The sequence below is a fragment of the Manis javanica genome, chromosome 2, assembly GCF_040802235.1.
Source record: "Manis javanica isolate MJ-LG chromosome 2, MJ_LKY, whole genome shotgun sequence".
Classification (NCBI taxonomy): domain Eukaryota; kingdom Metazoa; phylum Chordata; class Mammalia; order Pholidota; family Manidae; genus Manis; species Manis javanica.
In genome coordinates, this window is record NC_133157.1 from 70,007,884 (window position 1) to 70,033,704 (window position 25,821).

Sequence of the window (25,821 nt, forward strand, 5' to 3'; positions counted from 1 at the left end):
TAAAATGCTGAAGTGGTAGGTAGATGCAAGATAAAGGTAGAAAACAGTTTAGTGCTATAAGAGGACAAATGTAGATGATCAGGTGTGTGCCTATGGACTAAGTATTAATCCAAGCTAGACAAGGGCAGAAAAACATCCACGGATGCAGAAGATTTCTCTCAAAGCAGGGGGGTGACGTTCTGAGCCTCACCTGTGTTGATCCCCAATTTCTCACCTGATGGCCCCCCTGCGACTGTGCCTGTCTTAGGTTGTTCCTCCCTTGAAGAATCTTACCCGTCTCTGGCTAACCAGTCATCTTCCGGGGCCATACAGGGAAATGTAAAGTTGGTAAGTGAGAGAGAAGCCATATTGTTTGAAAAGGTTAGCTTTTTACTTCTTTGCAGATTTATGCCCTGTTGCTTCTATGCCCAGCACTTGTCTCGAGGTATCTTTACCACCTGGAGGAATTATGATACTCGGTAAATTCAATATGAGGCACGAATTCTATTTAAGGGTTGTAATTAGGAAGGAAGAAGAAAAGCTATAGAGGTAGCATATGGAAGAAAACATGGGAGGATTGATTATTTCTTTGACATATCTTCTTGTAGAGTACCTTAAGCATGTATAGATTTTAAACTACCAGCTAATTTGCGCTCACATATAATTGCGCTCACATAAACAAAGCAAATCTATAATTACCATCCATCTCCAGTGAAGCCAAGAAAACCATTTAGGTACCCTAGGCATTTGTGAAAATTAGTCTATGATATGATGGATATTGTCCAACTGTACTTGAACAGTCTGAGAGAAATCAGACAAAGTAAAGCAGCCCATTTCTGGGATCTGTTCACATCCCATATGTTCTTTTAACCATAGATAGTCTATAGTCATAAGATTTGGAGTGCTACAACTTGCACCCCTCCCAACTCCTGGTTGAGTTCCAACAGTACAGATCTGGTCAAATTCGTTGTCTCACTGTATGCACATGCCAGCCTAGACATCTCCCTCCTCATTCCTATGGCAAGTCCAGGCGACGGTGGGCTGGATGCAGCCACAACCGCAGCATCGCCCAGATCCCTGTGGAGGCTTTTTGATGATCATCCCCCCGCACGAGTCCTCCAGAGAGTGCTGATGCCAGAAGCTCCTCCTCATATCGTATCTTAGTTCATTTTCATCCAAGCTAGGCCTTGATCTTCTGCATAGAAACAAACAGACCCTTTGCCCACACTTTGACATGCCCTCTATACCACTGTGCAGAACTCATTGGAGGTCAGCACACAGGAACTGCTTTTTTTTTTTTTTTTTATTAAGAGAAAGGAATATTATCAGAAAAGAGTACCTCCATAGCTGATCATCTGACACCCTTTAAGTGATCAACATTAAGGATATTTAAAGCATGCGTTGATCTTTGATTTACCAATAGTTTTATCCTATCAAGGAGTAATCCCCTTTTCTTTCTTTCTTTCTTTTTTTTTTTAATCTTTAATCTACACTTATATGAATACTATGTTTACTATGCTCTCCCCTATATCAGGTCCCCCCTAACAACCACATTACGGTTACTGTCCGTCAGCTTAGCAAAATGTTGTAGAATCACTACTTGTCCTCTCTGTGTTGTATAGCCCTCCCTCCCCTTTCTCCCTCCCCCCCATGCATGCTAATCTTAATACCCCTCTTCTTCTTCCCCCTCCTTATCCCTCCCTGCCCACCCATCCTCCCCAGTTCCTTTCCCTTTGGTACCTGTTGGTCCATTTTTGGGTTCTGTAACTCCGCTGCTGTTTTGTCCCTTCAGTTTTTCCTTTGTTCTTATACTCCTCAGATGAGTGAAATCATTTGGTGTTTCTCTTTCTCCACTTGGCTTATTTCACTGAGCATAATACTCTCCAGCTCCATCCATGTTGCTGCAAATGGTTGGATTTTTCCACTTCTTATGGCTGAGTAGTATTCCATTGTGTATATGTACCACATCTTCTTTATCCATTCATCTATCGATGGACATTTAGGTTGCTTCCAATTCTTGGGTATTGTAAATAGTGCTGCGATAAACATAGGGGTGCCTCTGTCTTTCTCAAACTTGATTGCTGCGTTCTTAGGGTAAATTCCTAGGAGTGGAATTCCTGGGTCAAATGGAAGGTCTGTTTTAAACATCTTGATGAACCTCCATACTGCTTTCCACAATGGTTGAACTAATTTACATTCCCACCAGCAGTGTAGGAGGATTTCCCTTTCTCCACAGCCTCGCCAACATTTGTTGTTGTTTGTCTTTTGGATGGCAGCTATCCTTACTGGTGTGAGGTGATACCTCATTGTAGTTTAAATTTGCATTTCTCTGATAATTAGTGATGTGGAGCATCTTTTCATGTGTCTCTTGGCCATCTGTATTTCTTTTTTGGAGAACTGTCTGTTCAGTTCCTCTGCCTATTTTTTAATTGGGTTATTTGTTTTTTGTTTGTTGAGGCATGTGAGCTCTTTATATATTCTGGACGTCAAGCCTTTATCGGATCTGTCATTTTTAAATATATTCTCCCATACTGTAAGGTTCCTTTTTGTTCTATTGATGGTGTCCTTCACTGTACAGAAGCTTTTCAGCTTAATGTAGTCCCACTTGCTCATTTTTGCTGTTGTTTTCCTTGCCCGGGGAGATATGTTCAAGAAGAGGTCACTCCTGTTTATGTCTAAAAAGTTTTTGCCTATTTTTTTTCTAAGAGTTTTATGGTTTCATGACTTACATTCAGGTCTTTGATCCATTTTGAATTTACTTTTGTGTATGGGGTTAGACAATGGTCCAGTTTCATTCTCCTACATGTAGCTGTCCAGTTTTGCCAGCACCATCTGTTGAAGAGACTGTCATTTTGCCATTGTATGTCCATGGCTCCTTTATCAAATATTAATTGACCATATATGTTTGGGTTAATTTCTGGAGTCTCTAATCTGTTCCACTGGTCTGTGGCTCTGTTCTTGTGCCAGTACCAAATTGTCTTGATTACTATGGCTTTGTAGTAGAGCTTGAAGTTGGGGAGTGAGATCCCCCCTACTTTATTCTTCTTTTTCAGGATTGCTTTGGCTATTCAGGGTCTTTGGTGTTTCCATATGAATTTTTGAATTATTTGTTCCAATTCATTGAAGAATGTTGCTCGTAGTTTGAGAGGGATTGCATCAAATCTGTATATTGCTTTGGGCAGGATGGCCATTTTGACGATATTAATTCTTCCTAGCCATGAGCATGGGATGAGTTGAGTTTCCATTTATTAGTGTCCCCTTTAATTTCTCTTAAGAGTGACTTGTACTTTTCAGAGTATAAGTCTTTCATTTCTTTGGTTAGGTTTATTCTGAGGTATTTTACTCTTTTTGATGCAATGGTGAATGGAATTGTTTTCCTGATTTCTCTTTCTATTGATTCATTGTTAGTGTATAGGAAAGCTACAGATTTCTGTGTGTTAATTTTGTATCCTGCAACTTTGCTGTATTCCGATATCAGTTCTAGTAGTTTTGGAGTGGAGTCTTTAGAGTTTTTTATGTACAATAGCATATCATCTGCAAATAGTGACAGTTTAACTTCTTCTTTACCAATCTGGATTCCTTGTATTTCTTTGTTTTGTCTGATTGCCGTGGCTAGGACCTCCAGTACTATGTTAAATAACAGTGGGGAGAGTGGGCATCCCTGTCTGGTTCCCGATCTCAGAGGAAATGCTTTCAGCTTCTCGCTGTTCAGTATAATGCTGGCTGTGGGTTTATCATATATGGCCTTTATTATGTTGAGGTACTTGCCCTCTATTCCCATTTTGCTGAGAGTTTTTATCATGAATGGATGGTGAATTTTGTCAAATGCTTTTTCAGCATCTATGGAGATGATCATGTGGTTTTTGTCTTTCTTTTTGTTGATGTGGTGGATGATGTTGATGGATATTCGAATATTGTACCATCCTTGCATCCCTGGGATGAATCCCACTTGGTCATGGTATATGATCCTTTTGATATACTGTTGAATTCTGTTTGCTAATATTTTATTGAGTATTTTTGCATCTACATTCATCAGGGATATTGGTCTGTAATTTTCTTTTTTGGTGGGGTCTTTGCCTGGTTTTGGTATTAGGGTGATGTTGGCTTCATAGAATGAGATTGGGAGTATTCCCTCTTCTTCTATTTTTTGGAACACTTTAAGGAGAATGGGTATTATGTCTTCTCTGTGTGTCTGATAAAATTCCGAGGTAAATCCGTCCGGCCTGGGGGTTTTGTTCTTGGGTAGTTTTTTGATTACCGTTTCAATTTCTTTGCTCGTAATTGGTTTGTTTAACTTTTGTGTTTCTTCCTTGGTCAGTCTTGGGAGGTTGTATTTTTCTAGGAAGTTGTCCATTTCTTCTAGGTTTTCCAGCTTGTTGGCATATAGGTTTTCATAGTAGTCTTTAATAATTCTTTGTATTTCTATGGAGTCTGTCATGATTTTTCCATTCTCATATCTGATTCTGATGATTTGTGTTGATTGTCTTTTTCTCTTAATAAGTTTGGCTAGAGGCTTATCTATTTTGTTTATTTTCTCAAAGAACCAGCTCTTGGTTTCATTGATTTTTGCTATTGTTTTATTCTTTTCAATTTTGTTTATTTCTTCTCTAATCTTTATTATGTCCCTCCTTCTGCTGACTTTAGGCCTCATTTGTTCTTCTTTTTCCAGTTTCGATAATTGTGATGTTAGACTATTCATTTGGGATTGTTCTTCCTTCTTCAAGTGTGCCTGGATTGCTATATACTTTCCTCTTAAGACTGCTTTCGCTGCGTCCCACAGAAGTTGGGGCTTAGTGTTGTTGTTGTCATTTGTTTCTATATATTCCTTGATCTCTATTTTGATTTGTTCATTCATCCATTGATTATTTAGAAGCATGTTGTTAAACCTCCATGTGTTTGTGAGCCTTTTTGTTTTCTTTGTAGAATTTATTTCTACTTTTATACCTTTGTGGTCTGAAAAATTGGTTGGTAGAATTTCAATATTTTGGAATTTACTGAGACACTTTTGTGAGCTAGTATATGGTCTATTCTGGAGAATGTTCCATGTGCACTTGAGAGGAATGTATATCCTGTTGCTTTTGGATGTAGAGTTCTATAGATGTCTATTAGGTCCATCTGTTCTAGGGTTTTGTTCAGTGCCTCTGTGTCCTTACTTATTTTCTGCCCAGTGGATCTATCCTTTGGGGTGAGTGGTGTGTTGAAGTCTCCTAAAATGAATGCATTGCCATCTATCTCCCTCTTTAGTTCTGTTAGTATTTGTTTCACATATGCTGGTGCTCCTGTATTGGGTGCATATATATTTAGAATGGTTATATCCTCTTGTTGGACTGAGCCCTTTATCATTATGTAGTATCCTTCTTTATCTCTTGTTACTTTCTTTGTTTTGAAGTCTATTTTGTCTGATACTAGTACTGCAACCCCTGCTTTCTTCTCACTGTTGTTTGCCTGCACTATGTTTTTCCATCCCTTGACTTTTAGACTGTGCTTGTCTTTGGGTTTGAGGTGAGTTTCTTGTAAGCAGCATATAGATGGGTCTTGCTTTTTTATCCATTCTATTACTCTGTGTCTTTTGATTGGTGCATTAAGTCCATTTACATTTAGGGTGACTATTGAGAGATATGTACTTATTGCCATTGCAGGCTTTAGATTCGTGGTTACCAAAGGTTCAAGGTTAGCTTCTTTAGTATCTTACTGCCTAACTTAGCTTGCTTATTGAGCTGTTATATACACTGTCTGGAGATTCTTTTCTTCTCTCCCTTCTTATTCCTCCTCCTCCATTCTTCATATGTTGTGTGTTTTGTTCTGTGCTCTTTTTAGGGGTGCTCCCATCTAGAGCAGTCCCTGTAGGATGCCCTGTAGAGGTGGTTTGTGGGAAGCAAATTCCCTCAGCTTTTGCTTGTCTGGGAATTGTTTAATTCCGCCATCATATTTAAATGATAGTCGTGCTGGATACAGTATCCTTGGTTCAAGGCCCTTCTGTTTCATTGCATTAAGTATATCATGTCATTCTCTTCTGGCATGTAGGGTTTCTGTCGAGAAGTCTTATGTTAGCCTGATGGGTTTTCCTTTATAGGTGACCTTTTTCTCTCTAGCTGCCTTTAAAACTCTTTCCTTGTCCTTGATCCTTGCCATTTTAATTACTATGTGTCTTGGTGTTGTCCTCCTTGGATCCTTTCTGTTGGGGGTTCTGTGTATTTCCATGGTCTGTTAGATTATTTCCTCCCCCAGTTTGGGGAAGTTTTCAGGAATTATTTCTTCAAAGAGACTTTCTATCCCTTTTCCTCTTTCTTCTTCTTCTGGTACCCCTATAATACGAATATTATTCCTTTTGGATTGGTCACATAGTTCTCTTAGTGTTGTTTCATTCCTGGAGATCCTTTTATCTCTCTCTATGTCAGCTTCTATACGTTCCTGTTCTCTGGCTTCTATTCCTTCAATGGCCTCTTGCATCTTATCCATTCTGCTTATAAATCCTTCCAGGGATTGTTTCACTTCTGTGATCTCCTTCCTGACATCTGTGATCTCCTTCCGGACTTCATCCCACTGCTCTTGCATTTTTCTCTGCATCTCATCCCACTGCTCTTGCATTTTTCTCTGCATCTCATCCCATTGCTCTTGCATTTTTCTCTGCATCTCTGTCAGCATGTTCATGATTTTTATTTTGAATTCTTTTTCAGGAGGACTGGTTAGGTCTGTCTCCTTCTCAGGTGTCTCTGTGATCTTTGTCTGCCTGTAGTTTTGCCTTTTCATGGTGATAGAGATAGTTTGCAGAGCTGGTATGAGTGACCACTGGAAGAGCTTCCCTTCTTGTTGGTTTGTGGCCTTCCTCTCCTGGGAGAATAGTGACCTCTAGTGGCTTATGCTTGTCAGCTGTGTGCAGACAGGGCTTCTGCTACCTGCCAATTTGCTATGGAGTTTATCTCCGCTGTTGCTGTGGGCGTGGCCTGGCTGGGGCTACTCCCCCAAAGTGGTGGAGCCCCGTTGGAGGGGGAGCGGCCGGGAGGCTATTTATCTCCATAAGGGGCCTCTGTGCTCCCTGTTGCCCAGGGGGTTAGAGTGCCCAGAGATCCCCAGATTCCCTGCCTCTGGTCTAAATGTCCTGTCTTGCCCCTTTAAGTCTTCCAGAAAGCACTCTCCAAACCAAAACAACAACAGCAACAATGAGAGAGAAACAGAAAAAAAAAAAAAAAAAAAAAGGTAAAAACACGCGATTTTTTTTGTCCTCAGGTGCCGGTCCCAGGCACCCGCTCACTAGTCCTGCTGCCCTGCCTCCCTAGCACTGGGGTCCCTGTCCCTTCAAGGGTGCTTCCAAAAAGCACCCGCCAAAAAAGAAAAAAAAAAAAGGGAAAAACGTGTGATATTGTTTGTCCTCAGGCGCTGGTCCCAGGCACCCGCCCACCGGTCCCGCCGCCCTGCCTCCCTAGCACTGGGGTCCCTGTCCCTTTAAGGCTTCCAAAAAGCACTCGTCAAAAAAAAAAAAAAACCACTCCGGTTTCTTTCCACCCGCCGGGAGCCGGGGGGAGGGGCGCTCAGGTCCCGCCAGGCCGGGGCTTGTATCTTACCGCCTTCACAAGGCGCTGGGTTCTTGCAGGTGTGGATGTGGTCTGGATGTTGTCCTGTGTCCTCTGGTCTCTATTTTAGGAAGAGTTTTCTTTGTTATATTTTCATAGATCTATGTGTTTTGGGGAGGAGATTTCCACTGCTCTACTCACGCCGCCATCCTATTATTTTTATTTTGAATAAACTGCTGAAGTGGTAGGTAGATGCAAGATAAAGGTAGAAAACATAGTTTAGTGTTGTAAGAGAGCAATTGTAGATGATCAGGTGTGTGCCTGTAGACTATGTGCTAATCCGAGCTAGACAAGAGCAATAAAACATCCATGGATGCAGAAGCTTTCTCTCAACACAGGGGGGAGTGAGGTTCTAAGCTTCACCACTGTTGTTCCCCAATTTCTCACCTGATGGCCCCCCTGCGACTGTGCCTGTCTTAGGTTGTTCCTCCCTTGAGGAATCTTACCCGTCTCTGGCTAACCAGTCATCTTCCGGGGCCATACAGGGAAATGTAAAGTTGGTAAGTGAGAGAGAAGCCATATTGTTTGAAAAGGTTAGCTTTTTACTTCTTTGCAGATTTATGCCCTGTGGCTTCTATGCCCAGCACTTGTCTCGAGGTATCTTTACCACCTGGAGGAATTATGATACTCGGTAAATTCAATATGAGGCACGAATTCTATTTAAGGGTTGTAATTAGGAAGGAAGAAGAAAAGCTATAGAGGTAGCATATGGAAGAAAACATGGGAGGATTGATTATTTCTTTGACATATCTTCTTGTAGAATACCTTAAGTATGTATAGGTTTTAAACTACTAACTAACTTGCACAAACAAGTTAACATAATAGGAATACGGTGACATAAACAAAGCAAATCTATAATTACCATCCATCTCCAGTGAAGCCAAGAAAACCATTTAGGCACCCTAGGCATTTGCAAAAATTAGTCTATGATATGATGGATATTGTCCAACTGTACTTGAACAGTCTGAGAGAAATCAGACAAATTAAAGCAACCCATTTCTGGGATCTGTTCACATCCCATATGTTCTTTTAACCATAGATAGTCTATAGTCATAAGATTTTGGAGTGCTACAACTTGCACCCCTCCCAACTCCTGACTGAGTTCCAACAGTATAGATCCAGTCAAATTCGTTGTCTCACTGTATGCACATGCCAGCCTAGACATCTCCCTCCTCATTCCAATGGCAAGGCCAGGAAATGGTGGGGTGGACGCAGCCCCATCTGTGGCATGTTTTATGTCTTCCCCTACTGAACTTACTGGGTTGGCCAGAGAACATTATCAAATTTAGTTTTCAAGTCCTCTCAGGACTTGACAAAAGTCCTTAATGGAGATTGCACATCCAAAACATCGATCTACTTGTCCAAATGTAATCAGAGATCCTAAATATAAGGTATCTGTCTACTTTATAAATTACTACCATGTTCCAAACTCTACAATATTTCTAGTCTTTTAGTCAGTTTGACTCAGCAAGACTGAAGTCACAACAGCCAGCTGCATTCCAGAGGCCACATGGGCATTGCTTCCTGTTGGTCCTTCTGTCTCTGTAGTGCCTGGGGAAGCATGCTGCTGTGTGTGTAGTTCCTCAGCTTTTCTCAGAGGCTCTTTGGAGTCTGTGTGCCCTGGCAGTCTGCAAGGATTCAAATCCCAACTCTACCACTTGCTGAAAGATCTCTGGCAAATTTCACAAGTGCTCTGTTCTCCTGTTTCCCTCTCTCTAGAGTTGTAATAACATGTTGGTCTTAGGATGGTCATGAGGACTAAAGGAATTAATACAAACAAAGATTTAGAACATGCCTAGCATGTGGTAAGTGACTGACAGATGTTAATCATTTTATTAGGATTATAATCCATAGGTTTAGTGAAGAATCAAACAAAGCCAGCCTGGGAAGAATTGAGGTCACCTAATAAACCCAATGAAAAGGCAGTCACATATGGTCAGGCAGTTGTACATTAATAGACTTGTGTGTTTATTATAATTTTCAGGCAGATAAATTTAAAGTATCTATAGCCACATTGTGTGAAGAAATGCAAGGTAAACCATATGTCTAATTTAAAAATTTTTAGTAGCCATATTAAATCTGTAGGTAAAATCAATTTTAGTATGTTTTATTTAACTCACTATATCAAAAGCATTATATTAATATATAATCAAAATAAAACTGACAGATAAAATCTTTATTATACATAATAAGTTTATATAAAATATTGAAATACCATAATTTTTTTTTTTTTGGTACTAACTCTTTGAATTTTTGTATGTATTTTATGGTAGTCACATAGTGCTCAGTGACCACATGTTGCTGTTGGTGACCATATTGGTTAATGCAGCTATAGAGATAATGCCAACTTTTTAAAATTAGGTCAAAGATTCCATTTAGGACAGTTACAGAGCACCACTTTCACATTCTCCCCAAAGTCACCCACATTATGTCAACCAAACCAGCCTGGCTTTCATCCCTCCCTGGCATGGACCCCAGGACTCCCACCCCACTCCTAGCCCTGGGGACAAGGCTTAGTAGAAAAAGAATTGGTGGACTATAAATGTACAGAATCATTTAAATCTACTCCCCCTGTCCCCATCGAAAATATTGTTGGAATAAACATGAATGGCTTTGGAGATACATTACTCAAATCATGTAGCAGAAGCCTGAGCTCTAAAATCAGTTAGGCTACTGATGGGTTTTGTCATTTTGCCCATACTGTTTGTCCCCCGCATCCTCAACCACTCTGTGGTGACACACACCTGTTTTTAACTCCTAATAGGGAAATTGGAAGGTAGGGTGACTAACTTTGTTTACCTAGGACTCCAATAGATTTAGCAATAAAGGTCTCAGGTCCTGGAAACCAACTCAGTCCCTGGCAAACCAAGATGGTCGGTCATCCTAGTTTCAGGGCCTTCCTTCCTCCTTTCCTGCCTCCCCTCCCTCCCTCCATCTTTCTTTCCTTCCTTTTTTCCTTCCAGAGCAGTGTACATTACCAACCACAACAGAAGCTTGGAGATCTTCACAGTAAATAGTTACATAAGTATTAAAAGCGAATTCATACAGTACAGTGTCAAGTTACATAACATGAAACCATCAGCCCTTTCGTACGTCGTTGTCCTCATCAGTTTGAAGTTTTGCAGCCCAAAGTAAAGGTGTTCCTTGACTGTTGCCAAATTCCTTTGAAGTTATATGGACTTCATGTAACTCCTGTGGTCAAAAGTTTTGTAAAAACAGAACAAAACAAAATGAAATTAACCTTATCAAAACTATGTTTTTACCTTATAAGATAATTCACATTGAAATCCTAACCAACCTCACATAATATTTCTAAATAAGTGAAATGCATCTTCTCCCTTCTACCTAGATTACCAGTGCTCTGTCCACTTTTTTCATTTATTTTGTATCTGCTTACCCAGACACTATTCTTTTTCTTATACCCTTAATAAAAGTCCTCCATGTCTTTTGATATTCTTGCACAGATCTTAGCCTCAGAATTATTTCTCCTACCTTCTCCTAATTAAATTTTCTTTACCACAGGAATCTCTCTTAGCTAGCTGTCTCAGAGAAAAGCAATCCAACCCCTCATAGGTTCCAGTTTAATATATTACTTCTCAGATATATTTTTGCTGGAGATAACAAGGTTGAAGTCTCTAACAATGGGTTTCAGACTCTACAGCAGGCTCTGGAAGCATGAGGGGGTTGGTCTACAGGACAGGAAGTCCTGGAAAATCAAAGCATATGATTGTCTTCTCTTCCTCAGCTTGTTTCAAAACGTAAGGATTTTCTGCTTCAAGCAGAAAGTGGTGAAGTATGAGAAACTTAAATTGACCATGTTCCTTTTCATATTATTGCTTAATGAGCTACCTCTAAGATTATGAAATGCAACATGAAATTCACCTCTTGTAAGCATAGACTAAGGGTAGTAGCAATCCAGGATGAATAGCAAATGTTTACAAAGTGAGGTGAAATTATCAAACCTGTCATGTCGACAAGGATAGAACTGAACAGCAACAGCGTAAAGGGCGTATGGTATGTATTGTACCATGTGAAACCCATTTTTGCTATATGTGTTTATATGAATGAGACTCTTCGAAGTGCTAAGTTTACTTCCAGAATCACAACCCATATATTTGTTCATTGATTTTAAAACTCTTTATTGAGTGATTACTCTGGGCAGTTGGTGGAGGTGAGGGGCCTGTTGCTGGTGTTTGAAGATTTAATGTTGAACAAAATAAATCCCTGCCCTCATAGTATGCAGTACAGTATACTGTGAATTTACACGAACACACACACACATAAGTATATATATATATGTTTTCCTTTGCAGTCAAATGTTTACTGTAGTTTCTTTGTTCTCAAGAATGTAATGTAGTATATGCTGTTTACTATAGTCCCCGCTATAATTTTTCTTCCTTATGTGGTGTTCTTATCCTGTGAGCTTCTAGAGAATTGCTTCCTACCTCCCTCTTAACCCTTTTCCTCTTCCTGACTCTCATTTTAGCAGAGGCTACATTGTAATGACCCAGCTGGCTTAGGCTTTATGGAGGCATCTATTTGATTTATTAAAACCCACATATGCATCCACAAAATGATCAGGTAATTCCAGTGCGTAGGTGGAGATAGGACCTTGCAGTTCAGTGTGAGAAGTTCAGTATAAAACCCTAGGCAAAGGGGTAAGTGCAGCAGTTCCTTTCTACAGCCTCCCAGCAAAGCAAATTATATGTTGAGATTGCTACTCATAGATACAGTAACTCAACGGTTAGCCTCTTTGAGAAGGAAAAAATTTTCATAATTATGTATACTTTTTCCTCTCTAGGCAAGGGGTAGAGCTGCCATGGGGCATTTCATAGCTATCAGGACCATCTCTCAGCAAAAATGTGTTGTGAGCAGTTTGTCCCTGATATCCTTCCCCTCCTTTCCACATTCCATTCCCTTTTTACTTTCCATTCCCGCATGCTGGACCTTCCCAGTTGGCTTTCCAGTGTGAGCTCCCTTCTCTGGGACACTGTCTACCACGACATCATTTTGCCAGTGGTAAAATTCCATTCAAAACTCATCAGTCAAGCATGCATTTTTATTTGAGACCTTGTGCTTTGCTCAGTGACAGCATAAAAATGGGTGGTGGTATATTAATCAAATAAATAATTTTCTCCCCAGGTTAAACCACTGAAAGTGTTTGATTTCAACCCTTTTCAGCCTACAAAAAGGCTTTTATATTGCTCAGCATATCTCGTGGTGTCTTAGCTTGGGCACCAGAACGAAGTCAGAAAACCTAAGGCCTTGCTTGCCTCTGTAGTTTTCTGCTAGACAGTGTCCAGCAAATCACTTTGTGATGTTAACCCTTATCTTCCCCATCTATCAAAGGAGAATACTGTTAACTACCTTGACCTTTTCTAGGCTTTTAGGAAAGACAAATATGATGATACTCATAGACACCTATTGCAAAAGGTTAAATGGTAGACTGATGTATGGAATACTTATTTTTGGTTATTTTTTGTAATGAGTCCATTTAAAATACATAAACCTCTGTAAGGAGTGGGACCTACAGTGGGGGATTTAAATGCCTGCCAGCCTGTGGTGTCAGCTTTATGCTCTTATTCCCCTTTCTTTTTCAGTCCCTATCACTCTACTATTTAAAAAACCAAAACCTCATGGGACCATTTTATAATATGTGCCATATGAAATTTTAATTCTGCTATTTACAGGGTTAGGGAAAGAAAGGAAGTGGAGTAAGTAGAATATAGATCTCTCTCACCACTGAAATAAACCTGTAAGTAAATGGATTTTAAATTTTCTAAGTAAAAACCCCCCACTGATTAGGTATATATAAGCACATGACATGAGGTAGGATAAAAATCTTGATACTTGGTCAAGAGTTGCAGAGTATAGAGAAATTTCATGCCTTCGGTCACTTGGGAGGAGATTCTCAGTGGGATTGAAATCTATGTAGAAATTTCCTTATTGGACTGGGGTTAGTTCATCCCTAAGCTTCAGGGGGTCTGGAAACCAGCAAACATTGTGTAGAATAGTTTAAGAGTCTGTACATATTTTTTTCCTGGGAAGGGACCCCATGGTTTTCACCAGATTTCTAAAGAGATTTTTATCCCACAAAAGGTTAAGAACCAAGTCTACAGCACTAAGGAAACAACTTAGGGATAAAAAAAAACATCTATTTTTATATAACCTGTTTAATTATTAAAATCACCAATGCTTGCTAGTCTTTTAAACTTAAAGGTGTGGAAAATGAACAGTTAAAAAAATTAAAACAAAAACAAAGTTTAAAAATAAACTTTGATTTTCTGGTTATCAAAAACATCCATCTTTCAGATATTGCTTCTCCAGTTTACCTATAATTATGCTGTTTTTGCCACTCCCTGTTCCCCCTGCCTCCCTCTTTTGGTATTCTGGTTCCTTAATTAAACTCCCTGTTTTACAGGATGACCAAAAATATTGGTGATGATGGGGGTGGTGATGATAATACTTTCAACTTTAGCTGGAAGGTGTTCACGAGCTGGGACTACCTGATTGGCAATCCTGAAACAGCAGATAACAAATTCAATTCTATCGCAATGAACTTTAAGGTAAAGATGCCAACTCCAAGAGCCTTTACTTTGTATTTCTAAGAGTAAAATTGGAGCTATTCCATATGGTCTAGCTAGCAAAGTATCTTGACAATTAAAAGACAGATTAACTCATCATGTCTGCATCGGTTCTGGGCAGGGTTCTGATTATGACTGGAAAATATCTGATGACCCATGACGGCATTATTTCTTCTCTGGATTTGGTAATAAAACAATGCCATTGGCTTGAAACAGGAAACCATTAGTAATTTGAATCAGATATTTTAAATAATAGAACAATGTTCACTAATTATTTACAGGAATGTTAGCTCAATATTTAAAATGACTACCATATTATTTTGCAGTTTTTGAAAAAACTGTACTTAAAGAGAATTTAGAATGAAAGCTTATCTGAGTATTAGATCAATCAAAGTTGGTTTGTAAAAATTCTTCCTTCTTTCTCTTACTTGTTCCACTGGCTGGCAATCCTTACCTGGTTTGTGGAATCCCAGATTTAGACTACCTTTTCATTCCTCACATTCTAAAGTTTGCAAAAATAATTCCTGATACATTTTGAAGCTCAGATACCCACCCCCTTTCTTTTTCTGTTTTGCCTGGGTACAGGAAGCTATAATAGAAGAACGAGCAGCCCAAGTAGAAGAAAATGTCCACTTGATCAGATTCCTGAGATTTCTTGCTAACTTCTTCGTGTTTCTAACACTTGGTGGGAGTGGATACCTCATCTTTTGGGCTGTGAAGCGATCCCAGGAATTTGCGCAGCAAGATCCTGACACCCTTGGGTGGTGGGAAAAAAATGAAGTTCGTCTCTGCATGCTTTTTATGTGCTTAGAATCTGACACTTGCGATTTTGTGGGTTATGCTTCTGTGATGGAACATTAAATATGGCCCTGAGAGTTAACCAACTCTGTTGCATGTTTTTCCACTCTGTTCCAGTCCTATTTCCAAATGTGTCTACTGTCTGTTTTTCATTTTGTGACATTATGGAAAATTAGAGTTGGAAGAGATATTAGAACATGTATATTCCAACCAGTACATTTTACAGATGGGGCTAATGAATCTCAGGACATTAGGTGATGTGTTCATGATCACAGAACCATGGAGAAGAGTGAGGTAAAACCTAGGAATCTTGATTTCAGGCCCAACACTTTTTCCATGGCCCTGTATTGCTTTCTCTGTAGATCCTGCAGCTGTCATTCAAAGATCCAACTGTTGCCCTAGTTCTTTGAAGCAGTGATAATAAGGCCCTTGGTTCCTATGTTTACCTCACTGGAAACATTCAGATTGCCTCCCCTACACTGGGCAAATCTGGGCTTCTGTCTGTCTTTCACTAGCAGCCCAACTGCATGCCTCCACCTTTTCTTCCCCCTGACTTATTTCCTCCCCCTCCAAATGCTATTTAAATGAGGAAGGCCAGCGATTGGCCAGGAATGAAATATTATGATTGTGATTTGTCTCAGTGTATATGCCATTTAGCAGGTCAGAGTAAGGAGGTCAGTGGTAGATATTTAGAATCAGGAAATAATTGATCATGTGTTGTGCTGTCTCCTTTCATAGAATGTTCCAGCATATGATGTGGTACCATTCTGAACTTGAGCATTTTCAAAGTATTTGTAGATTTAGATTGTCTGAAGTATAGACTTCCACACTAAAAGTTCTGCAGAGCCATATAGACCAAAAAAATTAAGGAGGTCTTCATAAGCATGAAATTTCCTAGAAAAATCTTGCACAGAAAATGATATAGTCTACTTATACAACAGAAGACTCCAAACAAAAATACTCCAAGCATATCGGAAGTGATAGCTCTGGAGATGGGAGACCATACATTTAAGAGACTGTAACAACACAGACATTTCATGGAATCCTATAGAGAGGCATTAGGTAGAATGATTTTTAAAAATTTAAAACAGAGGAGAACCTCAAAACATTTACTAAGTTTGTTGTCAAAATTCTCTCTCTTATAGTTGTGATAGTAATTTTAAGCAAAATCATCATGCCATTTGGTTCACGGTTTATGTGGATGTTAATTTTGTACAAATGAACCATAGTAAAGGATGGATAGTTGATTATTATTACAAAGGTCACTTGTTGTAAGAACCTGTTTAACATCCATTTTCGGGGACCCCTGAATCCTAGAGGCCAAACAAAGGTAATAATGGGGATTTATAAATAACTACAAATTTGATGAAAGGACTTAAGTTTACCTTACATAAGAATGCAAACAATCTGCCAACTTTTTACTTTCTGCTGAGTTATTATTCATGCTGGTTTTATATTATGTCATGCTGATTTTTAGCTCCTGTTGGTCATGCTTATATAATGTTCTTAATAAAAATGGGAAAAACCTATTGACAATTATTTTCTAAATATAATCTGGTAGTTCTAACCATTTAAAACATGGAGTCCACTGGGGGAAATAGGAAAAGTTTAGTGGTGATTGTCTGAGCCAGGTATTTAGGAAAGACAGTTGTCAGAGTTACTTGAAATCCTTTTTCATATAAATGAATCTATTCCCCATCATAAAAGTAATATATGGACCTGATTCTTCTCTTTGATTTAATTTAGACTAATAATATAATGTAGTGGTAAGGGTGCCAGACAGTTAGGAGATGTTCCCCACTTTTCCTATTTCTGTTCCCACTCTCTTTCTCATTATTCTTTTGTCTTTGACATTTTAAACCAGTTCTTTGCTAAAATCCCATTCCTGATTTTTTTTTTGCCCCTAACAGTTTGCATTCCCCAGAATTCAGTATTTGGTCCCATCTCAGGGAGGTCAGCCTTTCTGACTGATTAAACTAGCACATATGCTGTTAACTGCGAAAGAGTTTGGACCTCATTCCTCCAGAAGATCATTTTCCATTTCCGTTGGAAGCTCTGTTGAGAAGTATACCACCAAATAAGAATCAGTCACTCTGCAGAACAGTTGTGTGTTTCTTTTGGTAGAGAGTGACATAAATTACATCCCTCCTTCTGTCAGGAAACAGACTATTTTTACCTGCACATACATAAGCACACCTTGAAAATGTGACTTGAATACTGTCTTTGTTATTTTATTATGATCAAATTTTTAAAATGCATGAAATCTTTTCTCTTGTAAAAGATTAAAAGTAGCTAGCTGGAATCTTGCAAAATTCTGGAGGAAAGGAATAATCATTTATAAACACTATTAATTTAGTTCATCTCTTGTGTCTTCTTGTAGATGAACATGGTCATGTCCCTCTTAGGGATGTTCTGTCCAACCTTGTTTGACTTATTTGCTGAATTGGAAGACTACCATCCCCTCATTGCTCTGAAATGGCTGCTGGGGCGCATTTTTGCTCTTCTCTTAGGCAACTTGTATGTATTTATTCTTGCCTTGATGGATGAGATTAACAACAAGGTAAGTCTTGTGTCTGGATTGTTCTTACCATCGGTGTGTTCTTACATCCCCAATCTCTAGAGTGCTAGAAATGCCTGTAAAATCTGTGTTATCTTCATTTTTATTTCCATCACTTTGCTTTCTAGATTGAAGAGGAGAAGCTAGTAAAGGCCAATATCACCCTATGGGAAGCCAACATGATCAAGGCCTACAATGCATCACTCACTGGAAATAGCACTGGGCCCCCCTTTTTTGTGCACCCTGCAGATGTGCCTCGAGGACCCTGCTGGGAAACAATGGTGGGACAGGTAATGTCACAAACAGAAGGTGAGACATGTAATGTCACAAGCAATTTAATTAATGGATTAAGAAAGAGCAGGTTATATTTCTCCTCTAAGTGTGGGCTATTTTTAAAAATTTCTTACTAATAAAGAATAGCTAAGATTTTTTGAATGCTTACCATGTGCTGGCTCTGAATTTCATATATATTATCTCATGCATTGCCATGTCCATCTGTTGAGGTAAGTACTACTTTTATGCTACTTTTATAGTTGTGGGTAAAGAAATGATATATTTTAATGGTGTGAGGAGATATTCACTATCTGTTTATGTTAAAATGAAGAACCTAGTTAAGTTGGAGTGATATGCTAAGGAGGACAAGCTAAGGAATGCAGGCAGCCTCTAGAAATGGAGAAAAGCAAGTACACAGAATCCCCCCCTGCTGCCTGCACCAGGGATTTTAAAGTAAGTTTTAGACTTCTGATCTCAAGAACTCTAAGAAAATAAATTAGTATTGCTATAAGGCACTAAGTCTGTGGTAATTTGTCACAGCAGGCATAGGAGGTCAATGCACAGGAGTACATAAGTTTCGGTGTTTCAAAGCTTCTTGAAGCCACGTCTGGTCATGGTGCTCCCTAAATCTTCCGCAAAAAATTGAAAGAAATGAAAAATTAGGATGCATAGTTTTCACAAACTCAAAGTTTGAAGTGTTTTCTTCTGTATATCCTAGAAAGCAGAATGGCATGTGAGCCAAGAAACCTACCCTTTAACAGGCAAAGCTCTATTAGTAGGATTAAAAGTACTAACACTGAAGAATACCATTGAGGCAGCCTGCCTCTAGGGAAGAGGAAGCAATTCATTCGACGTGAATGCCACTGCAGCCTAGGAACACACTGGTGTTTCTGATTATACAGAAGCGTCTGTGATAATCCCATGCATGCTGACTTAAAATAAAGGAAAAGTCACTTCCTTAATTCTCTTTGGGAGTCCCTGGACTATGCTGTCTGGCTTGTCCTTTATAAAAAAAATCCTGTCTGTAAGGCTTTTCTTTGCTTCCTCATCTTTCCTTGTTGCCATTTGTAGTTGCCTTCCTCCCTTGTCTTTCACCTTCCCTTCTCTAAAGGAGCGCTCAGCTCTTATGGCAGGTCTGCAGAAGCTGACTCGAGGGAAGGGGTTGTGGTTCTGCATGGAATGTGGATGAGGAAGGTGGAATCCTTGGGCACAGAAAGAACACTGGGCACAAAAACCCTGATATATATGATATATCAATATCTGTATCCATGCACCTGGAAAGATTTCTTTTAGCCACTTAAAAAAGTAAGTGACTCCAGGAGAAATAGTTAAGGCAGCCGCTTTACCTGTAATGTTGGGAGTGCATCCCAAAGGTTCGCTCTTTGTTCTCTGAGGACATTCCAGATGTTTGCTCTTCTCCTACATGGATGCCCTCTGCTTTGTTTCCTCAAGGATGCTGTAGGACTCAAAACTGTGAGTTTGAATATAAGATACTTTGGCAGCTCCTTTATCTCTCCAGGAAATCTCAAGATGTAGCCAGAGGCATTTGATAGGTAGGCAGCAGGTTGTTCTTGGGACCTGAGGTCTGCATTTTGGGGAAGGAAAGAAAACAGCCAACAGCTTAAGAGAATGACCAAAATGGCTAATATTATTTGAGTGCCTCTAATATACCAAACACTACCTCCTTGAATTCTCATATCACCTCTTTGGTAAGTTATATATCTCAAGCTATATACCACTTCCTCCTATGTTATGTGCATAAATAGTTTTACATTTTAATCAAATATCTGAATTCTCTCCTGCTATTTATGTGGCAGTTAGAACACTGCTTAGGAAAATTTAAGTATTTCCAGCATTTTAGTTAACTGGGTATTTTCTTCTGAGAGTTTATTTGTGCCATTTGTCAATTCTTTTTCTTTATTGGATTGCCCATCTATTGTCATATGGATTTGTAAACCTTTAAATGTACTAGAGAAACTAATCCTTTACCATGTGTGCTGCAAATACTTTTTGCAAGATATTCTTTTCACTACAAATATTGCTATTTACCAGCTTAAAGTTTTAAACTTCTGTGTGGTTAATATTTTCCTATTTTTGGTTCTTGTGTTATGCTTATAAAACTTCCTCAGTAAGAAAGAAGCTTTTGCTACTGTGATTTTGGAATGCCTACTGTTGGCCTGAAACCTTATTGGTAACATAAACAGTTTATTAACACATGTTTTTGTATGCTATATGTATTATATACTATATTCTTGCAGTAAAGTAACCTAGAGAGAAGAAAAAGTATTTTCAAATTGTCACAAGTCTCCAAAGCTATTTTTTTTTTTTTAAAGCCACATATAAGGACCTAGGCAGTTCAAACCCATGCTGTTCAAGGATCAACTGTAATTATTTTTAGGCTAATGAAATAGGGGTGAAACTTTCTTCGCCTGCTAGATATGCCTACTAGTTTCTTTACCACGAATTGCAGTTTTCAAGCAATGTTATTGGGAAGCACGGCAATATTAATGCCACGGTAGGATCATTTTAAGGGAGAAATGCTCTTCGTAATACAGATAATATCTCAACAGGAATTTGTGCGGCTGACTGTTTCTGATGTTCTGACCACCTATGTCACAATCCTCATTGGGGACTTTCTCCGGGCATGTTTTGTGAGGTTTTGCAATTACTGCTGGTGCTGGGATTTGGAATATGGCTATGTAAGTATGATATTCATTGTTCTCTTGTCAAATTATTCCTTTGTGGTTTGTCATTTATACACACTGCACCAGAAGATGAATTTAGAAGGTACCTTTTAGATGTCAGTACATGAAATCCCATGAATATAGTTTTAATTCACAAGGGCATCAGCCTTGAGTATCATGGCTCACAATATTCCAGTAAAATTATCACAGGACAACTAGAGCAGTGGCCCTCAACCTGCCTGTTAAAATGGTGAACTCAGATCTTGGACCCAGCGTCCACCTCTGCCCCGTGAAGCTTGCTGGCATTTTTGGCAGGGCAAGGTGGGTAGTATCAACTGCACATTCTGTTAATTCCTTTGAATTCTACTAAAAAAGTCCCAGACACTTGCATGTGCCAGTCACTGTGCAGTTCACTGGGGATAGAAGGATTCAGTGAATATGGGACTTGCTTCATAAAGCTCACAGTTGTGTAAGAGTTGAGCAGAACACAAGCAGGGGGCTGTGCAGTTTCAAGGAAGACCCAGGGCTCTGGCAGGTGGTGGAGAGGATTCTGGCCATGACTTCCTTTCCCACAACAGCACAGGTTTCTCTGCACCCCACAGGTATTGACTCATCATCAGCTCATCCTCTATGATCAAGTTAAGTCCCCCCCACAAAACTTAGGGCAGCAGCAAAGCACATACCACCCCACAGTCTAACATACTGACAAGCGTCCACTGTCCCTATTCTGCAAATGAAATAGTCATCTTTGGAAACATGAGCTGGGGGGTTCATAGTACTCATTTGCTTAAAATCCTCCAGTGGCTCGTAAGTACTTAGAATGAATCCTGAACCCTTGTTTAGGGCTTTCAATACCCTATCTAGTCTGTTTCTTTTCCTTCTATCTGAGCTGTTCTCTTACCTCTTCTCCTCTTGCTTTGGAAAGTTCTCAAACATTGGAATTCTTTCTTAGGCTCAAACACAAGACAGTCCTTACGTCTGTGCTACCTGCTCCTCCCTTGTCATTCAGGCCTCAGCTAATATGTCAACTCTTTGGAGCACCTCTCTGGCTGTGCAATCTCACATACCTACCACACATTCTCTGTTTTAACACACTTTTATTTTCCTCATATTGTGCATAATTATTCACCATTTCCTTTTTAAAATTTTCTATTATTTTATTGAAGAATAGTTGACATACAATATCACATTAGTTTCAGGTGTACAACATAGTGATTTGATGATTTTATACATTACAAAATGCTCACCAAGACAAGTATAGTTACCATCTGAAACCATACAGAATTATTAGAATATTATTGTCTATATTTTCTATGCTGTACTTTATATCCTTGTGACTTAGTTTATAATTGGAAGTTTGTATCTCTTAACCCCCTTTACCTATTTCACACATTCCCTCAGCCTTCTCCCCCAAGGAACCACCATTTTGTTCTCTGTTCTCTGTATTTGCAAGTCTATTTTTGGTTTGTTTGTTCATGTGTTCTATTTTATAAGTTTTACATTACATGTGAAAACATATGGTATTTGTCTTTCTCTGTCTGACTTATTTCACTTAGGTTAATACCCTCTAAGTCCACCCATATGGTCATGAATGGACAGATGTCATTCTTTTTTTATGACTGAGTAATATCCCATTGTGTGTATGTCCTACCTCTTCTTTATCCATTCATCTATTGATGGATACTTAGGTTGCTTCCAAATCTTGGCTATTGTAAATAAGACTGTGATAAACATTGAGCTGCATGTATCTTTTTGAATTAGTGTTTTTGTTTTCTTTAGATAAATACCTAGAAATGGAATTATTGGGTCATACAGTCATTCTAGTTTTAGTTTTTTGAGGACCCTCTATACTGCTTTCCACAGTGGCTGCACCAATTGACATTCCCACTAGCAGTGTTAGGAGGGTTCCCTTTTCTGCACATCCTCACCCATACTTGTGATTTCTTGTCTTTTTGATAAAAGCCATTCTAACAGATGTGAGGTGATATCTCATAGTGGTTTTGATTTGCACTTCCTTGATGAATGATGTTGAACATCTTTCCATGTGTCTGTTGGCCACCTGTATGTTATTTCTGGAAAAATATTTATTGACATATCATTTTTGAACACATTTTAATTCTGTCTCTGTTAGAATGAAAGCTCTGTGAAAACAGAGGCTGTGACCTCTTGCTTAGAACTATATTTGTCACATGGCAGCATTTTGTGTTGACTGGTTTAGTGTGGAACCTCTACATCCCAGTACCATCAAGGCAATACCACCTTTTGACAGAATTCTGCCTACTTTCAGGGATGTGCCCATGGAGTCAAGTCTACCTTAGTATTCTTGAGCCAATAATGTTTCTCTCCTCACTAGGGAGGGGCTATCCTTCACTTCTGATCTCCATCCTGTCTCATGTCCTCTAGTCTCCAGTAAGGTCCTACATGCAGAACTGTTTTCAAATCTCCAGGCTAAATCCTCTGCCTGGCTATCTGACTTTAAGGTCATCTCTAGCATCCTTACTGAAAGTGCCTCTCAGATAAGCCAAAAGCAGTTAGGTAATGTTCTCTGGTCAATGGCCGTGAGGTAATGCTATAGATCCAGGATGCTATTGCGTTGCTTTCCCACGCCCTGCTATGAGGTATTCAGTTGGCTTGATTTCATTTCTATTTTGCTTGCCTGATTCAGCTCTCCTGAGGTAGATATAAAAATTGCCATTTCTTTCTTAGACCATTGCCTGGCGTCTGCTTGCCTTGGATCCCTTACTGCTGTCTTCTTAAGTGCTAGAAAATTCTGCCTCAAATATGAAGTCAATAAAACATGACCTGGATGCATAAAAGCTATAATTAAATGACTATAATTTATTATTTATTGAGTGCTGACAGTGCTCTTGGGTTAGTACAAAGTACAGGAAAAAAGACCAGTTACTGTTTTAGGTCATAGAGAAAGAATTTTCTTCCATGTTACCTTTGAAAGTCTCTTCAGCATCAAAACAAGTTTTCAAACATTAAGGTTGGATGATGGATCTTTGATGTGGTCTTATTACTACTGGCCCACCAACTGGATAGTTTATGCAGTTCAGTGCCTCCTTGGTGCAAACCATTATGAGCAAACCTCTGTGCTGGTGACAAAGGATAGACAGGGAAAGGATGTAAGACTAAGGAGAGGTTGCAGACTTGGGCCTGCAAGGCTAAATTCAGCACACAGATTTTTTTTCCTTCATTTTGAAGAGTGTTTCTTATTTGTTTAATGAACTACTACTATTTAAAAACTAGGGGTTTTACACTTAAAAAAATATAGATTTCTTGCTTTTCTTGACATATTGCAAAGCCTGACAACATATCCCTCTAAAAGGAAGGTGGCTGGAGCTGAGAAACCATTGTCCTCTTCAGATGGAATATTCATTCATCAGTTCTCACATTCTTTAATACTTTTCAACCTTGCAAGCGCCCACTGTCACTAAAAAGCAGAACACGTAAATGCCCTAAATGCCATAAATACCATAGGAGAAACCAGTTGCTTCATGACTTTGAGGGCGGGGGTTTGGGCAGAGAGAAAGGGAATGAGGGAGAGATTAGAAATGCAGACATGTTGGAGGAAGAGACATTTGAACTGAGTCTTGAAGTAAGATCAGAAATTTCAAGATATGGAGATGGAAGATGGTAGAAGGACAGCTTAAGGCAGGGGCAGCAGATGGAAAATGTGGGCAATGCAGGCAGAGATACACAAACCTGAAGTGGGACTGTTTTGAAGGGAAGAGGCTGATGGGAATGTTTCTCTGATACTCTGCTGACTTCCTGACTATATGAGTCCAGAAAGTACCTGTCATGAAGGGAAGGAGAACCTGAGATGAATGGAGAAGATATTTTTGAGATTCCTTTCAGGAATCAAAGAGAAAAATGTGTCCATTTCCACCACTACTAAAAAGATATTTTTTGAAGTCCAAAAATAATACCAGCTCATTAAGTCTGGAAAATCCAGTATAAATTAAATATGAAAATAAAAAATCACAGGTAATCCCACCACTCATGGCATTACTTATTTGAGTTATTTGAATTGTATAGAACTAATACTTATTTATATGTAAATAAATGTAGATATATGTAGATAAATAAGTGCTAAAGTGTATACGTATATAGTATCTATACATAGTATTATAGATTTTCATAAACACATGTTATATACATTTAAAATATATATATATATAATATATTTTTATAAAAATACATATTTAATGACTACCTACTTTTTTACCTATCTATTTCTGTATGTTGGTAATTGTTCTTCCCTGACATGGGTTTAAATGACTGTGTGATATTCTCTTTGTGAACATACCGTAGTTAATTAGTTTTTTAATTTGTTGTCAGTTAAGCTATACCAAATACTTTATTAAAATAAATGTGATTACAGTTATTTATATCCACATAGAGAAATATCTTCATAGATAAATCATAGTGGCATGCACAAATTATTTCCTTATGAGAAATATCTCGAAGTAAAATTGCTAAGTCATAGAGAAGGTACCTTTAAAATCCCATTCACTTTTATTACAACAAACTCTGTGAAAGCTAAACTCTGCAGACTCTAGTATGAGATTCAGAGATCCAAAGAATATTAATGTCAGGTAGAATATTGACAAAATCTATCCTAATGCCTTTATTTTGCATATGAAAAATTGAGAATCTGAATTAAAGTGAAAAGCCTAAATTTATGTTGTTAGGGAATAAATAAGGGTAATGAAGTATCCTTCTGGAAAAAGCCATTATGCTAAATATATTGAATTATATACTGGTTTTATCTGAGTAAACTGGGTCAAAAATGATGCTGTATATTTTTCCAGTTATATATGTATAAGTGATGAAGATGAAATGACCTGGGAAAATCACTGGCTAGGAGTATACTGTTAGACCATGTGATGTAAAGTAATAGTCTTCTTTCCTAAGACTTCTCCAAACATAGCTGGCAGTTCTCAGTGCTTCTAAAGAGTTCACTGACTCTTCAGGAGTGGAACAGCTTGCTCTCAGGAGGTATTTTAACCCCTGGATTTAGCACAACTCCCCTGAGGCATATTGTAAACTGTGGGTTTCCTGCAAGAGTTCAATATGCAGTGCCTTTCCGTTTAATTTGCTTTAAAACTACCTTTGCTATTTATCAATAAAATAGCTAACACGTATCTAAGAAAAAAATAGAACTGAGTACATGGCATGGAATTAGAACATGTTCAAACAAATTAAAATCTCAGTGTCTTGTTTAAAGTTAAATTCTTAAGGTGGACCTTGTTAAATTTTTATAAATGGAAAATCTGTGAGGTTTCCCTGAGATCTAATGAAGGGACTCAAGATGATTCATAAAGAAATGGCATATAATTGACAGACCATCAGAGTAGATTCCTAATTAT

General features: G+C 38.7%; 1 protein-coding gene across 4 annotated transcripts in view; it reads left to right on the top strand.

Moving 5' to 3' along the window:
- The window catches only part of TMC1 (transmembrane channel like 1), a 118,868-nt gene that overhangs the window by 70,306 nt on the left and 22,741 nt on the right, over nt 1-25,821 (top strand). For 3 of the 4 annotated variants that reach the window (XM_073228654.1, XM_073228652.1, XM_036991083.2), the window contains 5 exons: nt 13,972-14,116; nt 14,720-14,914; nt 17,313-17,492; nt 17,618-17,779; nt 20,333-20,461. In XM_073228654.1, coding sequence (XP_073084755.1) covers nt 13,972-14,116; nt 14,720-14,914; nt 17,313-17,492; nt 17,618-17,779; nt 20,333-20,461 — 811 coding nt within the window. The remainder of the gene's footprint in view (nt 1-13,971; nt 14,117-14,719; nt 14,915-17,312; nt 17,493-17,617; nt 17,780-20,332; nt 20,462-25,821) is intronic. The other variant, XM_073228653.1, reaches the window with a different exon arrangement.